General features: G+C 44.4%; 2 protein-coding genes across 3 annotated transcripts in view; both read left to right on the forward strand.

Annotated features, from left to right (window-relative positions):
• Positions 1 to 934: 934 nt before the first annotated feature.
• Positions 935 to 22,323, forward strand: part of LOC120957583 (teneurin-m) — a 512,748-nt gene continuing 491,359 nt past the window's right edge. For both annotated transcript variants that reach the window (XM_040379858.2, XM_040379866.2), the window contains exon 1: positions 935 to 2,310. The gene's annotated coding sequence lies outside the window, so the exon portion shown is untranslated. The remainder of the gene's footprint in view (positions 2,311 to 22,323) is intronic.
• On the forward strand, positions 8,455 to 9,635 carry LOC120957585 (radial spoke head protein 9 homolog). Its single transcript, XM_040379867.2, has one exon. It carries the CDS (start codon positions 8,771 to 8,773, stop codon positions 9,584 to 9,586), a length of 816 nt encoding a protein of 271 aa, XP_040235801.1. The 5' UTR covers positions 8,455 to 8,770; the 3' UTR covers positions 9,587 to 9,635.

The raw sequence follows: 22,323 nt of genomic DNA on the forward strand, positions 1-22,323 counted from the left end.
GAGAGAAGCTTAAAGTAATCGTTAGGACCCTTGATTAGGTAAAATCTAACCGCGGACATCCCTTTGAAGAGCTTGACAGGACCAGCAAGACAGCAAGAACGATCGCAGGGTCGATTAAGTTGTAGCCATTTTCCGTTCTCCAGTTTCTGCTTAGTTCCCGAATAATCCCCACACCCCGTCGCAACAGGGTTTGATGCTCACTTAAGTGTTTAGAAATGGTTGTGAACTAGTTGTTAAACCTTTTCCCCGCATCGCAAGCTGGCGTAGAGGAGTCACTTTATCCCCCTTAATCCACATCTACTCAAAGTTAGAGTTAGTCAGAGAGGCAAAACACCAGAAAACCCATCAACCAACAACGATTATAATCACCGATCGTAGTCGATCTTCATCTTCCCACAATAGACTCTAGTGTACAGCAATACAGAAGAAACACGAAAACCGTATGTGTGCGTGTGTTTGTGTGAATAAGTGTATAGTTGTGTTTGTGTGTGTGTGTTTGTGGAAACCTTTTAGGGAAGCAAATCTTCGCAGCAGTTATTAATAGCCGCCGTTTAGTCCCTTAATCCTGCGTTAGTGCATTAACAGAGTCTACCTTTAGGCGCACAGAACACAGAAAAGGGCAATTGCATACTTTCACAGCCTCTCGCTTCGGGATTTGTCTATAGACTTTAAAAAAACCTAGGCTGTCTGTACATTTCCTTCCATTTCGAGTGCTTATCGCGGTGGCTGAGTGTTTGCAAGCGTGTGAGCGGCGTTTAATATCGCACATGAATTTGTACGGCACGTGTGGCGCTGTCATAATACTGTGTGCATCTGTCGTACCGCTGTAACAAGCTTCCTTCCCCCCCCCCCCCCCCCCAAACGGCAGGCTCTTTTGCGCTAAAAGCGCAAAACAAGAAAACCCCAAGCCCCCCATATTGTACCCTTGTGAACCTTCCAGCCCTTCCGGGCCACGATAGCTGACACAATCTTCCGGTACCGGTCGTCGTCGTTGTGATACAGCTGGCACCAACGCTTCTTAGCCTGCTCAGCCAGACGGAAAAGGGGTGAAACACACTGCACAGTGCAAAGAACAAAGGCAAGCTGGTAAGAAGAAGAAAAAACAACGAACGGGGTAAACAATTGTCAAAGCAAAAGCTCACCCACTCGATGTTCTGGTTCAACATGTTCACTCGCTAAAATTATCAAAACAGCATCTCAAACCTCCGTGGAAGACGCGAGGTGCAAAAGGACACACTGCGTGCCTCAGTAAAGTAAAAAAAAGAGGACACAGCAAAACAGCGTGCAAGGAGAGACACACACATACAAGGGGTAGCATGTTTTTCATTTCACCGCCTGCTCACGGGTGTGGAAAAACGACAGGCAACCTACGGCAGCAGCAGCAGCAGGAACAACGGTCGTGATTCCGGGGATTCCCTGTTCCGTCCTACCAGCTGGCGTGAACCCGTCCTGTTTTTCGAGTGGGAGTTTTTCCAACTCACTCGCACACACACGCGCGCGTGGAAAAATGTGTCCCAACGCAGACAGGCGTGAAAAGCACCGGGCAAGGGATGCTCTCGATGTCGTGCTCGAGGTGGCATAGAGCGGGTGACTTGTTGGGAGTGGAAAAAAAGGGAACGCAATAGAGCCGACGTATTTGCTCCCGCTACAGGACGCCTTTCTAATCGGGTAAAATATCTCCCGACTTCCCGGTAGCCGCCAGTGCGCTAGGTCAAACGAGCATAACCTTTACCGGGAGTTGCACTGCACACTACACACTACGTGTGCCGTTCGGCGCATTCAGCTTACCCAACGCTGCCAACTTTGGACCGTTTTGGCCCAGCGCGTTAAACACGTAATAATTTTCTTGGATGCGCAGGCGGACGTCTTTTCAGTGCAGAACGGTGTGAAGCACGTGCCGATAGTTCCGTAGCAAGAAGTCAAGCCCTCGGGGCGGCACCAGGCACACTCGCTCTTCGAACTTCGAACCTTTGCAGACGCACGGTAGCAGTCGTGCTGCTACGTGCTAGATCGGCAACCGGACGGTAGGGAGAGGGAGTAAAAAACACCAATTTTTGGGGCAAAGGAAGGAAGCGTTTCCCGCACACTTGTGAAGTGAAAATTGCAGTGAAGTGGAAAACGGTGTCCACCGTCCGCAGCAAGACGCGGTCAAGTGCGAGCGCCAGAAGCCAGTGGCAAAACAGTGTGAAGTCAAGAGGATAGACGGCCTGCGTGAAGTGTCGTTGTTGGTTGAAGCACCTTTCCCCGCAAAGGTGGTACCAGAACGGACTGTTTTCCTTCTTCGTTGCATCGCGTTCGCTCGCTCGGAAGGTAAGTGATATTGGGATCTTCCCTGCGCTTCTTTTTTTGTTTGTGCTCGCCCAAAACGACACCCAAGTATACACCCGAGAAGGTGTCTCAAAGTTGATTCGTTTTTCATTTGGTGCTGTTTTTTTTTCTTCTAGTTGCAAAGTTTTTTTTATCCATTTCCACACTTCTTTTTTTTTGCTGTCCCCGAGTTTTGGGTTAACTTCGAACAAGTAGGGTGCAGAGTAAACACAGCATCGCCGGAATGGGAGAGGGAGGATAAAATTAGGTGACAGAGCTGTTGGATTTTCTACGCTGCACAGTGTGATTTGTTGGTGTCGCTCTTCGCTTCGGTTCGTCCTACCGGAATGAGGGATTTCCGGGATTTGATAGAAGGTTTATTGGAGTCATTTCGAAGCTTGCTTTCTTTCGCTTTCGCCCTCTCGTGTTCCGTGCGTTTGGTTTGGGGGGATCAAAGTTGATTCTGTTTATCTAGTCGCTGGCGGTGTCTCATGGCGAGGATTTCTGTGCAAACATAAAGATACTTAGAAGCTCTTGTAGTGGATCTCGTTTGCGATAATCTGCTTCTGTTTGGTGTGTATGTGAGTGTTTGACAATGTTGCAAACGGGATTGAATGGTAATTTAAGGTACTTTTTAAAGCGTTGTTAGATTGCTTTGCGAGTGTACTAAATACCACAACAATCGTTTTTTGTGTTGATTGAATGACCTAATGACTGAAGAGTATTAATTTAACTACTATGAGTGTTTACAAATAATTCATTTGAAAGGAAGCTACTTATTGGAAATGTTATTTTAAAAGGAATAAGTCTAATTCAGGAGATTAAGTTATGAATTTTAGAGACAAAAAAAAGTTCTTGACATTAAAAAAGGAGCAATTAATCCAATTTTCATCCAATTTTGAACCTTTTTAAAGAATATTCCATTTTAATTTCAAGTATCATTCTATCTCCAGCCCAAACATCGGCACAACACGTCACTACACCCAGTGGTGCACTTGGAGATAATTAAAATTTTCGGTCACGAACATTTGCAGAGGAAAAATTGGAAAACCTCTACTTCGGACCGAGCAACTATTCCTACACCCTGCAAAATACATCTCCTCTTATAAAAAAAGAGGAACTCCGAGGACACTGTGTGTTTCCGTTTGTTCATTTTGAACGTTCGACTGTGCTGCTGTGAGTGTGTGTGCTTGATCGTATCTCAACTGACCAAGCTTTTTCATACCCTTAAAAACTGCTGAAAACTGTCTGACACCGATAAAGAGGCGGAAAAATTAGTTCCCTTCTCTTTCGGTGTCTCTGGGTGTGTGTGTGTGTCCAAGTCTGCCGCATGTCACTCATGGATGCACTTTCACCGCAATCGAAACAAAGTCTGACTCCCCCTACCGTCCTTCCTCAACACACCCAATGCTCTGGCCCTTGCACGTTTCCGGTTTGAAACTGTTGAAGTTCACTTTTTCCGGTGGGTTTTTCGGTGGTTCCAACCGAGCTTGTCACAGCCCTGCCACCCTCGAGATTGCAATTGCACCACCAGCAATGTCTCGTTGTTCGCTGCGCGTGACTAGCATAGGAGTAGGCTCTTCTTCTCGTGTCATTGTTTTTTGTTTTCGCTGTTGCCACTGCTGCTGCTGTTGACTGGTGTTTGCTTCCTGCACAACGTTCCTACGGCCTAGTTTGACATGGTTTTACTGCTGACGGTGATAATTGTTCACCGCTTATACCACTTTTGCTGATTTTCGAGCCGGCGCTGTCACCCAAGCCGACCGACACCGATGGTGGTGACGACGATAATCATGCCGATGGTGCTGATGATAATGATGATGACAAATGGGGTTCGTAGTTTTGGATAGATTGTGAAGGGGGAGCTGATGAGAGTGTCGGACGATCGAATAAGTTACTTGAAGAGGCTTGCTGCTGGGGCAGAATAGTTGAAATGTTCTCCAGAATGAGCTGAAAAGCATTGTTCTCAGTTTCAGTTATATCAAAAGGAGTATTTGAACTAAATCTGTGACTGAAAGTGTTCAAAAGGCTTGTTAAGCGACTATTTTTAGAAACTGCTAAGAGCTTTAGATCAAGCAACCAATGATTATTCTTCCGGTGAGCCTTCTATACATTAGTTTTACTTAACCGAACTCTTAAAAAACAGAAGTGAAAATCAGTTCATAATGACACATGACACATTTATTGGATTATTTTTGGTTCTTGGATATCAATTAAGATCGGTTCAGCAAATTATTAATACAATTTTAATGCAAGCCTAAAAAATTCATACAATTTTGTAAATTATTTTCAATAACTCAACTTATTTTGGTTGGGAACTTTGTTTTGTGTTCGTAATGTATGAAGAATATGATGTGAACTCTTGTAAACTTCAGAATCCATCACATAAAGTCAGTAGGTCCTGATGCTGATATAAAGCTGCTGCTCTTGTTTATGAAGCTTAATAAGAGATCCAATGCTTAGGCGGACCGGTGGTCTATTGTATATCTGCGCTGGCTTCTACAAGGCCTGACGTTTGATCAATTCCCAGCAGAAAACTCGTGATCCTCCGTTAGCAGTGATTTGTTTTGCTGAATGCGTAGTGTAAATAAGTCAAACATAGAGAATCCTTATATTATAGATAATCATTTCTATGTTTAGGACTTACCTCAAGAAAGTCATTCTTAATTAGAGGCTTAAACACAATATGGGTTTGAATGTCATCTGACAGCTTTAAACCATGAACTTTTAAATAATATTTGTATTGAGTCTATAATTCCTATAAAGACACCTTATCTATGTATTCCTTCAAGCCTAGTACATCTTCATAGTGATCAAGTCCAACAAAGACCCATAAACAATAGCGCTCACTAGCTGGGGACGTAAATTGGAAAATCCCCTTAAGCTTCCAGCTGCAAGCTCTCGAAACAAACGCCAAAAACACCCGATAACAATGATTTAAATCGCGTCAAACAGCAGTGATAAAATCAAAAGTTGTCCAAGTTGAGCAGTGGAGAAAAGTTCGTCTCCTGTTCTGCGCGCTGAAACAAAATAATCCTTAAAGAAAGCACACAAAACCACTTCACCGGATTTGTGGTGACGAAAAGAAAAAAATACGCTTCTATCTCTTTCTACCAGCAAAAGCACAGAAATCACTTTTTCACCGACTTCCGGACAACGGTGCACACGCTCCGGATGGGAGCTGCCTTGGCTTCGCGCAAGGAGCAAAAATAACTTAATTAAAAGACACGCGAACAGACAGGGACGGCACAGTTGGTCAAAGAAGGTACTGGTGGTGTCATCGCCTGAAGGCGTGTCACCACTAGCGAAGGCATCCTCTGGCCAACACTAGTCCTCACACCGGTGGTTTACCATTTGTGCCATTCTTGGCAGCCCTTTGGCAGCCTCCCGTTTCCGCTCCGTTCCAGTTTTCCGCTCCAGTGGCCAGTGGTTCCGGATTGCATCCAGTTTCTTCCGTTCAGTTCTTCTCAGTGTGTGTGACAAAAACCTTCTGCTTTGGCTTTCTTTCGGGTTGATTTTCGTTCGCCTTTTTCTTTCCTTTTCCTTTTTCCTTTTTCCAACCGTCACACAAATTAAGCTACCGACAAACTGCATTGTACTGCACCGGTTCTGGTTCTTTTGTGTGGGGCAGAAATTCAATAATTATGCCAAACGGAAGGAAAAAGTTTTCCACCTCCACTTCGTTGCGTGCTCCTCTTCAAGCCAGTTCCTTCCGGATGGCGATGGACTGAAGTGCAATTTTTCTTGGTCGCCGTGTTGAGAGAAGCGTCTTTTTTTCATTCCGTTCTGTCCCTTTCGACGGCAAATGCGCGAGGGAAGAGTACCAGAGTGTTAAATCAACCCACAGTACAGCTCGCGGGCAATTCTTATTTCCCTTGCAAATTTTGTATCCCTTTTTGGGGAGGTTTTGTATGTGTGTGTGTGGTGGGTGCCAGTGCGAGCGAGGTTAGTATGCAGCAACGTTGCTGCGGTGTTGAAATTGTCGTTTTCGTCCTTGATTGGCCGGTGGACTCGTACTTCCGCACCAGCAAGGAAGGAAGGATACAGAGTGGAAATTCTTTTTCCAGGTTTTGCAAGTGGCCTTCACGGTGTACGGTACGCTTGTCCGTAGGGCTTCGCTGGTAGAGCTGATGAAGTCGGCTGCGAAGTTCCAGCGTTTAAAAATGCCTTTCCTTCCTGGCGTAAGAGCTTTTGCGCTTTTGCACACGCGGTGTACGCGGCGCAAGATTGAAGCGTTGCGGCATATCGCATGACTAATCGGATACTCTGAATGGCTGTGAGAGCTTAAATTGGATTTGAGTTTTGGCTGGAAAACATAATTTGTAAATGTTGATAAATAGCTTACATGCAGTATGGAAAAAGGTATCTTGATTGAATATAACTTTCAATACTTGCACAAGTTCGCTACTTGTATAAAGCACAACAAAGTAAAAAAAACTACTTTTTTGCATACATTCTTTCTCCAAATGCAGCTGGTGTCCGAAAATATATTCCTTGTCACAAATATCCATTTCCCGACACCGGCCCGAGGACTTCTCCTTCTGCAAGTGATTTTGCATAAATGAATGAGCGAATGAGTCCGGAACGGAAAGCAGATGCCTAGCAGCGAAGCAGAGCTCTCGCTGTCGCTTGCGATGCCGGGGAAGAAGAAGAAAAAAAAGAATGCTACTCCACCGTCAGCAATTGCAAATGAAAATGAGAAGGCAAATGAACGGTAAATATGAATGCATCGTTTTCCTGTGAAGCATTTGAATTTCTTCATAGTCAGAGCGATAAACGTGAACGGAACAAGGGTAGTGCAAAGACAAGAACAGCGAGCTTATCCTTTTTTTTTTGGCAGGACGAACTGCTTGCTGGTGCATGGTGAAATGGATTCGATTTTGTGACAATTTGTTAGACGGAAACCGTGCAGCCAGTACGTACCAGCCAGCTGTCGAGCTCGATGGATGGATTGGAGAATATTAATTATGTTAAGGTTCCCGATCGGCTTTTCCGTTGTCGCAGTTTTGATGTTCCTTTTTCTTCGCTCTCTGCTAAAATGTGTTCTACTAAGCCGATAGAAGTATGCAAATTCCTTGCAAATCCGGTTTGATGCTCCGGCTGCATGAAGGGAAGGGATGAAGTGTTTAATTTGGAGTTCCATTTGCAGTTTTCGTCGCTGTGCAAATGGAATATTTTTGGATAGATTAGAGACGGAGAGTTGAGCTTGAAGATTTGTGTGTGGTTTTGAAATTCCTACGGGAATGTTGAATTTTTCGGGACGTTACTTATGCAAACGCATCAAAAAGAGTCTTGATATTAGTCGTAGTGGAAAATAATGTTTTATTTATTGCTTCTAGGGTAACTGTACCAGTATTCGGCAGTGTACCTGTTTTCGGCAGGATAACTAAACACGTGAAGTTACGCAAAAATGCGTTGGAAATAGTCTCCATACATATATTTTTTTTTAAATAGAGATATAGTCATTTGGTATTCATATACGAAGTATCACATTGTTTCCTAGCATATTTTTCAAAATATCGAACGAAATGTGCAGAGTTTAACATGTTTCGGCAGTTTTGATGTTAGCCAATAGTTCGGCAGATTTCATTACCAGAGAGCCAGAGCGCATAAACCATGAAAGTGTGGTTTTTATGAAAGATTCTATGGTTGCAGAATTTATTCTAGCCCGCTAGGAATTTTTAAAACTCGAAAAACAAATAATTATTCAGTTTAAATGCTGCCGAAAATAGATACACGGTAAATGTGGATTTTTGATAGATCAATGGTGTGGGCTCCCACCGAAACTTGAAACAATAACACACTTTTGATTTTACTGCATATTCATTAATATCTTGACCAGAACACTACAATGCGTATGTGGACACATACAACCACATTTTTTGTATCAAATTTCACCAATTTCATTATATATAATCCAATAACTTGAGAGAAAAATATTAATTTGTGAGCCAGTCGGAGCCGTACTCTACAGCCGTCAGGCAGCCTCATTTCTCCAATGCCTACTATGTTTGTTACTAAAATCAAAGAGACTGTAAAAACTGCTAGCAAAATAGCCAAAATGGGCAACATAAAATTAATAATTTAAGTGTTGTTTAACACCGATTTTAGGTGTGTAAAACTGTTTTCAACATTTTTGTCTGCCTATTTGCATTAATTAAAACATTTACCGACCCGGTGGTACATTTACCCTAGTTCCAATACTGATTTTTAGAGGAAGTGCGAAGCATCATCCACATCCTTAGTATGTAAGTGGAGCAAATTCTTAAAAAAACGCACAATACCAAGTAGGCTGCATACACACGAAAAGGCACAACTTCGTTTCCAATCCCAGCAACCTGCACAATAGCCCAAAATTTCGCCCCAAAGAAAAGTTGTTTGTTCATTAGCAGTTCGTTAACAGCTTCCCAGCGCGATTTTCCCATTCCATCAAACCGAAAACAAAAAAAAAAAAAACACTACGATGGAGATTGACAGCTTCACCGAGCTGGTGCCGCTGCTGTCCAACTTCTGGCGCACCATCCCGGCCGCCCAGCAGCTCAAGCTCGAGAGCTCGCTGACGCTGCTGAAGCAAGATCACCAGCTGAGCCAACTTCACTTTCTCGGCCGGCTGGAGGCCCACTCGGTCGCATACCTGCTCGCGTTCGGCACGCCCGGGCTGGATGTGTTCCGGGAGCGAAAGTTTTACTACAGCCGGAACGCGGTCGACTGGATACTGCTGCTCGAGCCGACCGATTGGACCGAAGAGTGGAGCCGACTGTGGGGAGAATTTACCGGAAACGCGTCGTTCGCGTTCAAAATGCGCTCGCTGGCGGCGGGCAGTGCCGGTGTGGTGGTGCGCGAACAGGATCGGCTCTGGTACGTGATCCATGCGATCCTGCGGGAGGCGGCCGGTGTACCGCGTGGCGCCCTGCGCATGTCGACCGAGCGGGACGTGGTGCTGAACCCGTTCTTCCAGGGGTTGACGCGCGCGGAGATGGTGCAGCTGGCCAACTATCAACACTTTCGGCGACCGGAGCGGCCGGCGGAGGAGAATCTGCGCGGCCGGAAGGAGTGCGATCTTTCGTTCGACGTGTTCGATCGACTGGAGGTGGATGTGCTGCCGGAAGGCAAAAGTTTCACCATGCGGGTGGACGATTCCGGGCGGCTGGTGGTGTGGAGTTCGCTGCACTGGCTGGGGTTGGAATTTTTCCACAAAGCGGACAGCAATGTGTACGGGTTCTTTTACCAGGGCGATGGGCGTAAAAATTGGGATCTTCCATTTATGGTTGAGGTGTAAATGGATGAAAGACTAAATAAGAAACACGATCCATTTGAAAAACATTTAACGTGCTGTTGTCTTGGCTATGGTTTGTGTCTTGGCTAAGGATGCTGCAGTTTCACCGAACGCCCGCCAGGGTGCGCTGCAATCGTTCGTATCGTTTCTTCCCCGTACCGAACGGCAGCAGGCACTCAACGCACGAGCCGAACAGCCACGAATTTTCCTTCCACCGCGTGGTCTGCGTTTTCTTTCCGACAGTTTCCGAGTGAAGTGGTATTTTTTTTGGTTCAATTCTCCTCTCGATGCGTATGTGGAGTGAGTCGCGTGGGGCTGGCAGTGGGAGGAGCTTGAATGGTTGAAGGCGAAACCCATCACGCGGCACGGCGCAGGGTAAGGTAATCGTACACAATATTGCACCGCTAGCGCTAGCGACGAAAGCCACTTCAACTGGGTAATAAGTTCTATTTTGCAGCAAAATTAAACTCGCTAGTGGAAACCCGTGGCGGCTTTGTGAATGTGGCTTGGGGGAAAAAAGATGAAAATTTAAAAATGAATAAAAAAACAAGTCCATAAACAGGTGAGCATGTTGGGGACATTTGGGGTTGCCAAAAACTGCACATGTAAGCGAATGATTGCTGAAAATGTGGAGGAAAAGAAAGATTTGAGCGAGCACCGAGTGGTGTTTGTCTGTGACGAGGCTAAAGTGGTTGAAGTGCATGGAGATAAAGTCATTGAGCATGAGTAAATACTACAGAACAAAATTTTACAGATGTTGAAGTTTTTTTTTTAAAGATTTGTAGTGAAAAGTATTTTGAATAACAGCGTAATATGAGTTTCAAATTTGTTCTCAGAATGTAAGCAAAAGGAAAAAATATTTAAAAGATGAAATAACATACAACAAATCAGAAACATATAGCAAAACTACAAGAAAACATTAAAAAAAGAAAGATAAAGACGAAAATATCATAGTAAACAGTGTAAGACAATTTCCGAAAAACAACAAAATATCTATCATACAAATAATTACTAAAATCATTGTTAAAATAAGGAAATGAAAATAACTGTGGCTCAAAATGAAAAAGAAATGAAATGCAAAGTGAGAAACAAAAAACTTACAAAAACATGAAAAAATAAGCAAACAGAACTAAAATCAAATAACGACACTTTAAGAACATCCAAAAATAACTGAAATGAGCAATACATATTGTTTAAACACAAAACATCTAAACATTTTCGCTTGTCTGTTTGCAGTACACCGGATCAATGACAGTGAAATAGCAAACAGCACACAAAGCACATCAGCATTTGAAAAAAAAGACGCGTCACAAAAAAGCATCGCGAACTATGGTGGTGAAGAATAACTATGCGTGCCACATTGCAGCCAAATTTGCATCTCGATATTGCAGCAGGACAAATTGATGAAAATAGGGACAACGGAAACGCAAAAACAGTAGTGACAAAAAGGGATGAAAAAACCTTTCTGAAACAAAACGGACACTAACCAACCGACGAGCGAGCTTTTTCGTTAACGTTCGCTGCAACCGTTTAGCTTTCCTATTGTTTTGATCGTACCAGCCGCCTGATTTTTCTTTCCTATTGGAATCGGTTTTTTTTTCTCATTGTCCTGTACTCTGTTGCTGCTACTGCGTTATCTGTTTTCACGTGTTTGTCGCTCTTCGCCCCATCGTCGCCCGCTCGTCGTTCGTCTTCTGGGTTGTTATTGTTGGCAAGGGCAACATGAATGTTTCACACGAAAGGTTGCTGCGAAATGTGCTTCCCCATTCGGATGCGCTGCGCTGTTTGAGGTTTGCAAAATGCGGCTGCGTTGGGTTGGGAGGGAAAATTTGAAATTCCGTCGCTCGAGGACACACGTGAATGTTGAATGCCAAATTGCAATCGATTGCGCGAGCGTGTGCGGGACCTGGCGCACTGGGGTTTTGGGTAGTGGAAACTGTTTGGCCTATTTGCGCCACATTCTAACCCCTAAACGGTCGAACTGTATCAGGATCATCATCATCATCATCATCATCGTCACCATTCACTACCAGTTATCGCCTCCACCGGTGCACCCATGCCAGACAAAAGGACAATAGGGCTGTGCACCAGCAGTGGGCGATTCATTGGGGAGAAATATAAGTTCGAAGTTCAGCATGTGTGATTTTTACGGTAACGGTTATGGATGGGATAAAGCGGGAAGGCTGCCTGGTTGGTCCCGTGTCCCGGGGTGGTATTGTAGAATTTAGTCAATTTCCCCGCTGTGTGTGTGTCCCCACTGCCTGTTTAGACGTTTGCGCAGGTTGCACCCGGGATAGGTTGGCCACACAGCACACCAGATACGGGCGGAGATAAAAAGCGCACCAGCAAAATAAAATCGAATTGCAACCCGGCAGGCATTTGTTAGTTTCGTTTCGTTGCGTCCTGACCCGTCTGTTGTCCCGCTGTTGAGTGGTGGATGCATCGTGCAGTGTGACTGTGAATGCGGATACTTTATTGATAATGACAGTTCGATTGCAGCTGGCCTGTTAATTTGGGCACATGTATGGCACGAGTGCATCCGGAGGACGTTGTCTGGTTTAGGGCTGCAGGCTACAGAGTTAGAATAGATGCGAAAAGTATGCCTTATTTAGAAATGCTCGCATTGGGAGATAATATACTATGAGCGAAGATTATAGAATAGCTCTTTAGAACATTGTATCTCTCAAATATATTAATGTTCAAAAAATTAAGCACTATTCAGCTTTGGAAAGGAAGATATTATAAATGTAAGCGCAAGCTAAGAACAAGTAAAGATAATGAATAAAGTAAGAAATATAAAAATAAAACCTATTAGAAAATAGTAAAACAAACAAAGAGGACAAGGAACAGACATAACTACAGGAAGCAATCAAATTTAAAACAAAGAAAATAAAAGAAACTATGAAAAAGATCAATAAAAATATGCAAAGGAAATGCAACAATGCAATGTTAAAATAAAATGAAATACAAATAATCAAATCCTTGAATTCTGTGTAAGACAAAACATGAAATGAATATAAAAAGATAAAATTAAAGCTTTGCAAAGAAAATTTTTATAATTGTTAGCGCTAGCTAAGAACAAGTAAAGATAATTAATCAAATAAGAAATATAAAAAAATATAAGAAAATAGTAAAACAAACAAAGAGGACAAGTAACAAGCAATAAGACATACAACTACATGAAGCAATCAAATGTAAAACAAAGAAAAGAACAGAAACTATGAGAAAGATCGTGAACAATATGAAAATCAAATGCAAAAATGCAATATTAAAATAATATAAACTACAAATAATCAAATGCTTGAATTATGTGTAAGGCAAAACATGAAATGAATATAAAAAGGTAAAATTATAGCTTTGAAAAGAATGGATTTAAAGTAAATCTTATAAATTTCATAAAAGAAGCAAAAATTGACAAAAGTTTTCACATTCAAGTTATACCTCGAACGAAGCTTCCCTAAGCTAACCTTATCTTACCCGAACCATACCTGTCCGCTTCCGGCCAAGGTGCTCCGGTGCTGCGGAGCGAAGAATGATTGCTTTCGCTATTGCTACATCGACCAACTCTTCAGCAAACTATGTCAGATACAATTTTTTAAATCTTCCATCTCAGCCCCTAGTGTACCTTCTTCCCCACGCTAGTGCTTCAACGATACCGAAGCAACGAACGACTGGAGTCGATAAATATCCTGCTTTCTTTGCGCTGCCGCACTATTGTAGCGGACAGAAGAGGTTGACTTTGGCTACCAACAATTATCCCTGCCCGGCCTGCAGCAAGCAGCAAGTTGGCTGAATAAACGAAGATACTTTACCACTGCTCGCAAAAATGGTGGCGGTGGTGTTGGTGGTGGCGGCGATACTTGGCTGTTGGTTGCATTATTTCCTCGAGTTCGATCTTCGAGCACGACTGGAGCTGGATTCGATTTTACCCTTGGATTGGCGCCTGGCGTAAAAGCTGAAGTGAGAGAGAGTGCAGGAAGAAAGCGAAACCGGCGTGCAAAGACTGGAGCTGCAGTATGGAATCCGATTCGTGCGCGATACTTCATTGAATGGGCAGTCGTCCAGGCAGGCAGCAGTGTGTCCTGTGCAATGCGATGACTTCGTTCGTCCTCGCCGGCAGATAAGGGGATAAGCTCTTCTCTGTGTGTGTTTCTTGTTTTCTTCTGCTCTGTTCTGTTTCTCTGCTGTACCGTCTTCCTGTTCTACAAGTGTAAAAGACCGGAAAACCCTCCCACGAAGGTTTCAAGGTGATGAAACATGGCGTGGTGGTGTCGGGCACTCGGGCTGTATTGTGTATGTCCCGTGCCCCATCCTGGAGCGGTTGGAACGCAACAAAAGAAAGCTGGAGAGATAAATTGCACTAGCCGGAGCGTGTTTTTGCAAGGAAATCATTAAGAACTTTAATCTTTTCATCTACCGCCCGCGCTCGCTGCAATGGGGGTTTACCTGCCATTGCCTTGCCCGGTGGCCGTGGAAGTGAAGTCTACCAGTACCGGGACCAGCTCCTGGTTTGCAGCAAACGACGCACCGAAGACGACAATGAATAGCTGAACTTCCACTTTGAGCGGGAGAGGTTTTTGTGCCCTCCCCCCCCCCCCCCCCCCCCCCAGGAAGATGGAAAGTGATCTTTGTCATTGCAGGGGACCTCTTAGTTCATCGTCGGCCGCCTGCTCCAAACCGCTTCCAACAGCCATTACGGTCATTGCAAGCTCTTAACGGAGGCGCTATATCTCGAAATGTGTGGACAGTAGTTTAGCAAACTGTAAGGAGTGTGCTTGTGTGCGTGGAAGGCTGGAAAGGGAAATGTGAAATCGGGAAACAATCATGCTGCCCGGATCTGGAAGACGGGGTACATGCAGCGTGCTCTATTGTTACCTATTCCCCATCTCTTTTGCAGGAGGCGGCGCGCAAACGATTGCGGATTTTGAGGCAATATCCAATCCATTTCGATTATCGTCATCGGGTGTGTACGGTCGACCGTGGAGCTGGAGCAATTCTTTCGACTCTTCCGGTTGAATCACAACACAACAGCGTCAGCTTGGGGGGAGGGAGGAGTAAGCATTCTATTCTATCGAAAAAGTTTTGCTGCTCCAACTTTGCGCTCCAAACCAAGCAGAGCAGGAGGGTACAACATTTCAGCAGTTTTATGATTGGGAAATTTATTTGTATGATTGAGTGGACACGAATGCGACCGAGCAATGTGTGGAGCAATGTCGAAACAGATTAATATTGTTCCGTTTGGATTGGGAAGTGTCATTCTACTGGAAGGATTGAGAACTACGCTTTGTAGTTGTTTAAATTTTAAATTCAAGTCCAGTAATTTCCTGATGATTTCGAACTGCTTTGAGCCAATGCCAATGCAGCTCTTTATTTTAAAATAAATTAAATTATAGCCTCAAGTTTCTTTATCCAAACATCTGCTTCAAGAAAATTGAACATCCATTGTACAACTTTTATTAAACCAGCAGCGAATAAACAAAAAAAAAAAACAACCTCTCAGCGACATTATTCATTCCACTGCGTCGAGCTTTCAATAATGCCTGTTTGGGTAAATGCTCTCCGCCGTCTCCAAACTCAGCGAACACAATATACTTCAGTTAGAAAAGTTTTATCTCTCGGCAGACGCTTTTGTTCGGGACCAATTTTCATCGCTAGCCCCATGGTCTTCTTTAAAAAAAATAGCTCCCTCCCACTTTTAATACTATTGCTCGCCTTTGTGCCATCTGTTTCCCGTCGTGAAAGAAATGGCTCAAAAGAAAATCAGCGCCATCACCAGGATCCAGGATCATCCCGAGCGAAAGCAATCTTATCGTGCGCGTTTCTTCCCCTGCCTGGGTGTCTCATTTAAACTGATGTTGTAAAAGTTTTTCCAATAATAATCACTAGCTGTTAAGAAGTTAGCTACCGTCCCGTGCCCTTGTTCGACCAAGTTAATGACAATGTTGAACGCTGCAGGGACGCATGGAAGCATGTGTTCGATGGCTGGGGACGTTCTTTTGCTTGCTCGAACCAATCGGACGATAATTGAACTGAAAGGAGGCGAAGATGAAAAGAGAAGAAAAAAATCCCCTCAATTGTTGTATGATGTCGATGTGCAATTTTGAATCGAGTTTTGTTAAACTCTTTCCATTACATGTTTGCAACAAAAGACGCCTTTTTCTCTGTTTCAAAATCATAAAAGCACATCACGATGCTCCTCCAAACGTCGCATTGGATGGAAAAAGCGCTCCCGTTTGTGGGAAATTGTGGCCCCAAAAAACCGCCTCCCAGCCCACATCGTGCTCGTCCCTGTTGCCATTTGGAGCCCGAATTTTGTCACTGTTTCGCATTGGAGGAAGCTTTTGAAAATGCAAATTTTGAACCGCTCCATGGGCTGGCTGGGATGTACGATGCATGCTGGACGCTCTGCTCAGAGGAAAAGGAAACCCCGCCTGGAACGGTCGGGCCAGGGGCTGGGTGCTAAATTATTCGCATTGAAATCAAAATAAATCGTCCCGCATTCACGGCACTGTGCGCACTGATGTAACTGTCGAGTGGGGGAAGCATAAAAGAGGGAGGGGAAGGACATGTCGAATGGGAGGGAAAGTGACCGGCATGAGCCAGGTCCGGTAATTATTTAAAATTACTTCAATCAAATATTCATGAACCTTTCACGTCGAAGGTGCGGGATGAATTTTGCTTTCAATCGCTCGTACTATCTCTCGTTCTCTCTCTCTCTCTCTCTCTCTCTCTCTCTCTCTCTCTCTCTCTCTCTGTCACTCTTTCTATCACCCGTATCAAATGGCGAGGCGTGTGGCATCCCACCGGAGAATGTATGTGCCGTGTCCACTATCGTCCCTTATCGGTGATTATGGCAATGATGACGTCGATGATGATTCCGATGGTTATGCTGGCTGGCGGTGTATGTCTGTGTGCTGCGTGTGTGTGTCCACCCCGATTACGATATCCACCGTCGAGCGGCCCCGGTGAGCGTCCGTCTGTCTCTGTCGGTGTGTTTCCGTGCGCACCAATGGTGAACACCATATTTTGAATCGCGGTGGACGGACAAAGCCTGGAAAATGGCAGATGGCACGGTGTGGCACGGTGTGTGTGTGGTATACGTTTTCCGTAACATTTAGCCCGGATGGCGAGCTTTTACCCTCACGGAATGGGTGTACGATGAAGAAGAGAGGCAGGCAAAGGGAAGGATGCTGAATTTACATACGCTCGCTGTGTCGTGCCGTTGGTGCACAGGCGAGCCACAGAAACGACACGACAGGCGTCATTGGAACGACGTTTTGCTGTCGTTTCCAACGCATCATTAAGGTGCTGCGCTGGCTGGTGTGCCTTGTGACGGTATGTGCAGGGCGTTCCCTGTACGTACGTGAAAGGTTTGGAGCCTTGCAAAGCCCGAGGCCACCTTGATGAAGGTCTTTGCAGAGCGATCAATCCTTGGGGCAAGGCCTCCTTGATTGGGAGCGCTCGGGCCTTGTGTCAATAAAGCTGGCTGGTAGGCAATTGCGTGCCCGGGGGTTTTTGGGGTTTTCGAGAGGAGCGTTTAACGAAGCGTTTGCTATTCATCGAGAACGGTTTTCTGACATTCTGGAGGAGGGAAAATACATGCTAAAATGTAAGTAAAATACCAGAAAAGCTTTCAATCGTTTCTAAAATAATAGAGTTCAAATAAGAATGCAATAAGCTTAGGCTAAATGAGACTTGCTTATAGCATTTTTATGGCATTTAATTAGTTTCAAATTAGTATTTTTGACATCTCTCTCTCTCTCTCTTTTCTCTCTCTCTCTCTCTCTCTCTATCTCTCTCTCTCTCTCTGTCTCTTTTTTGATATCAGAAAAACAATAAAAAGGGCTCTTTCTAATTTACCACAACAGCAATACAGCCCTACCTAGCATACCTGAAGCTGGGAAATAGCACAGAAATTAAACCAGAAAATCAGGTTATTTATGACGTCTTAATTTGTTCGCCCCATCCATCCATCCCTGCCCTGGCTGTGGTCGAAACGCTTACAAAGTATTTTCAATTTTTCAACCATCCTGGCCTACTCGTTGTATATGTAGAGTACCAGCCCGGGTAAAACTGAGTTGGAAAAATGGCCAAACCTCATTCCAAAGCGTCCCTCCTTCTGGGCGGTGGCTTACCATTACCACACACAGTACGGTACGGTACGGTGGGGCGAACCAAGGCGTAAAGAAAAAAAGCGTTTCCATTCCAAACCACTAATTTGTGACCACCCTTTTCCTCGGGTCTGCGGTTGACGGTGCCCATTCGAGTACGATTCGTTTGCTGGTGCTGGCCATAAGCTGGCGCCTGGGAATGGAAGTGGGTTTTAAAATAAATAAATGTGTATATTGTACCGGTGTTGCAGGCGATTAAATTAAACTAATGTCTTGATTCTACATTAAATTACGTTAATTTTCCGTTTGGTTTGGCGTTACGGTTTGGCAGGATGGTGGGCTGGAGGTCGAAATTGAAGGGATAAGACATTCAGCCTACATTTAGTGGTGGTGTACATTTCAATAAAGGAGGTTTATGATGATGTCCTAAAAATATTGATTTTTGTGCATGAATAAATAATACATAACACGAGTACTTATGTACTAAAGCTATTTCATCCCGTAAAGCAAAACATAATCTTAACGAAATAATTATTAATATTATTATGTTAATTAATTCCAAATATCTTTCTCCACCAAGATTGAGTTTAAAGTTCATAAAGATTAAATTGTTTTAACTACTGAATTTAAATAAAATAAAAACTACCACTATCGAGCACATTGTTCGTTTAATTTGCACCAGGCAGCGCTAGTGTTATGCCTGGCTCCATTGTTGGCTGCAAAACCTCTCTATCGCTGCATCTACCAAACGCATGGGGCTGGGACTGGTAGCGGGTCGCTTCGGTAGCAGCACCACAGCAGTGGACAAATGAATGCTCATTAAATCTACCGGCACAATTGCCGCCTCCCCCTGCATCCCCACTCCAAACCGGGCCCCAAACCACAGCATCCCCCGGGACCCCCGGGTCGGGTCCTTCTTCCCTGGTTGGGTACTTCAGCATCACAAACAATGACATTAACATACTCGATCCAGTCCGACCTCGGTCCGTAGTATGAGCCGGTTGCCAGTTTAAATGAGCACACATTTGTCCTAGGAATTGCCTTCCAGGCTCATACCTTCCGTCCGTGCCCCATACAGACACACACACCCATACAGAGCGGGAGAGAGAGACACATTTAGCATAGACCGTTGGCGTTGCTATCAGTAAGTCGTTCGTTGTTTTCGACTCCGGCTGACGGTGAGCTAGTAAACCGAGCAGCGTTTTTCGCACTGGCAAACGGGGCTCCTTATTGTCTCACTGCCTGGCTGGCTGTTCTGGCAGTAGTGGATAACGGTTTGGAAAAAGGTATGACCATGACCAACCGCTTCGGGATAACCGATTGTCCTTTCATAGAGCGTGGCGCAGTTAATGTGGGAAGCTACGGCGATGGAAGGACTTGGATGCTTTAATTTTAATGAGTGAAGGATCATGGCTTCGGTAATACGATCGGTACGCAATTGCCCGCCGGCTTTGGGTCAGCGGGAGCAGCACACAAACACACACACACACACACTTGAAAATACCATGGAGAGCTTTGTTGTGAACGGTGGATTGACGCAGCTTACGCAGGACCGACAGACGATGATCTTTAATTGGAAAGATTTATTTTAAGCTTTGAAATGTTTCCTTCCCTGAAACGGGCCACCAGGTATTTTCTAACACCACTTTAAAGTAGCTTACCTGCCTCAACCGTTCGCTAATAGCACGCCGGATGAATATCCGGCAATGGCGGAAATGGAACGGCCCACATCGCAAAGTGGCTCTGGTTCGGCAAAGTCATCGTCAGTCGGAACTCAGTCGGAAGTGCATCCGAAGCACTCTGCCCGGTTGTCCATTACCTCGCCCCAACCCCTCCTTGGTTGGGCAAAAGGAAGTCGATTTATGGGCACGTGACACATGTACAAGTGCGAGCACACACACACACACACACACACACACAATAGCGAAACTGGCTCCGGGACCACGTGAGAGATTAATTGTTCCCCGATGAGATGGAGACGCCCGGTACGCCCTGGCAGCGATGGAGCAAGCGATTGTAAATTAGTTCTAAATTGAGGCAAATTGTTTTAGCGAAAGCGAAGCTATTGTCGAACCGACGGGTTTTGCCTTTCCCACCGCTTCTTCACCTCTCTGTATCCAGTATTCCGGGGGCCGTTTTCAAACTGGATTAAGCCGTGGTGGTGGTGGTGGGGGGCAAACAGGTGAGTGATGAACGGTGCACGGTGCCGTCATTGGGGCGTCGATTTCCGGCAAACGGAGCGCGCTAATGGACGAGTCCCCTGCTTAGGGTATGAGTAGGCAGGCTGGCAAAGCGGCAAATTCGTTCGGCTGTACGGTTGGCAAAGATTAATTGGCTGGAAAGGATGGTTGCAGCTATTAAAGCAAAGTGTCCGATGGATGGTCGTTACAATGGGATTTGCTGTTTGCTTTATTTCCGCAACGCAACGTTGAGTTTTATGCGCGAAATTCGATTTTAAAGGGGAGGAAAATAAAGGCTTATCTGTTTACTGCTTATAAAATAAAACCCCTTCAATTCTTGTACCTTCACCATTGCACCTTTTTGTTTTCAATCAAATAAAGCAAAAATAGCCGTTTACTCTCCTAAAAAAAAGGCTTTAAATAATTCAATGCATTCCCGCACCGAACCAAAATCGTTAATCGAATTCTGCACCACATTGAAATTTTAATTTAATCTTGTCACATTCGAAACACAGAGGCCACACAATTTCCATCCCCAGTGTATAAAGCGTTGTACGCAAACATGAATCCTGTACTTGAATACTGTTCCTGTTTGTGCATGTGTGTGTGTGTGTTAGGTGAGCATATGATTCCATTTTTCCAATGCGGCCCCGTATGGCATCGCGCGTTTGTTCTGCAATCGAGACCCACTGAAGAGGTCATCCGGAATGCAAACTTTGGCCAAACAAAGCGAACCATCGCACACACACAAACACATGCACACAGACATAGCATGTAGTGGAGCGTAAACAGTGTGCATTGCTGTTTACGTCGGCCGTCGAGTGTGGTGTTTTAGGGGGTCATTGCAAATGTCCCCCTGTTTTTCTAAAATGAAGATCGTTTTGAAGCGAATGAAAGTGGTTAAACAGGTTTTAATGCAAACATAATTTAGAATGACAAGCGTGTTTTTAAATTGTTTTGTAAATAATAGTTTGCTCTGTCTGTTTATTTGACTTCATTCGGTTTTGAATGGTACTGTAAGCAGTTTATTCTATAGCAAATGATTAACGTTTAGCTGTAGGGATACTGTTGGATTTTGGATGTATACAGTTAAAATTTCAAATATGAATTCAACAAGAAAACACATATGAATTAGAAGGAACAAAACCATAGGATATAGATAAAACTACTTGACTAATTTGGTCTGCATGTAATGAACTTGCTCGAACTACACGAATGAACTTTGTAATGAATTATGTAATGAACTAAGGGGCAAATGAATACACAGTTGCAAACAGACCGGCGATTAAGGTGCACTCTTCTTATCAAATTTATACTAAGCTGTTGTGATATTAATTCAACACTTTAATGAATATATTTAACACATATCTTTCTGCAAAACGCTTGAAAATGTATTGATAATGATGGTCTCGTGTAACGAGTATTGATGATGCATTAAGCAAATTTGTTTTTCTATATCATGATAATTCTAGATAATGATAATTAATGATGATAATTAAGCAATAAATGGAAATCATATTATTGAAGTTATTTGTAAACTTCCCACCAAACCCTTGAAGCTTCTTGTGCACACTTTAACACTCTTGATAATCGGTAGATTGATGGGTGCCTCAGGAAGCATACCAGAAGATTGATATGCAACTGATTCGCAGAGTCCCAGCATTTGCTTCCCACCGGATTTAAACAAAAACCCTCCATCGCACCAATGGCGATGCAAGCAATGAGTTTCTGATTATTTATTCCACTGTCAAATCCACGACACGGTAGTCTTCGTACGAGTGAGATTACGATCCGGATATATCGGGATGTATGCATGTTTGTTCAACTCTACGGCTACGTCCTGGCACTGGAGAGTCGATTAAGCAGCACCAGCAGGGCATCGGAAAAAGGGGTTTTTCGCACGACTTCCGAAACACCGGTCCGCAACGCACGTACACATCAGCACACACATGACCGCAAACTTGCGAACTTGCGCTTACGTTTTCCGGTTCCGGGTCGGTTCCCCGTCGTAGGAAAAGCTGATACTGATCTGGCTCGAACGCCAACACCGTTTCGCATGACAACTCCAACAACCATCCATCCCCGGTACGGTGGTGAATTCCTCACTGGGGCTACCCGGAAGGGTCCCCTTGTCACACAGAAGGTTGCATTTTACAAATACACGGCAAACTCCATCCCTTCACTTTCTACTGGAAAGTGTGTCGTTCGCACACCATATGTGCCCTCGGTCTACGCTCGGGGGGAGAAGCGAGTGGCGCCCGACATTAAAATGCGTTGGCAGGAATAATAAATTCATCATCAAACAACGTGTTGAAACGTGCATTAACATTCGGCTTGACGTATCAAAATTTTGATTAATGAATAACAATCGCAACAGCGCCAACGGAACGGCCCCATATGCAGCTGACTGACAGCTGCGTTGTGCTATGAGGAACAGAAGCAAACTCAT

The sequence above is a fragment of the Anopheles coluzzii genome, chromosome 3 (genome assembly GCF_943734685.1).
Source record: "Anopheles coluzzii chromosome 3, AcolN3, whole genome shotgun sequence".
NCBI classification, from domain to species: domain Eukaryota; kingdom Metazoa; phylum Arthropoda; class Insecta; order Diptera; family Culicidae; genus Anopheles; species Anopheles coluzzii.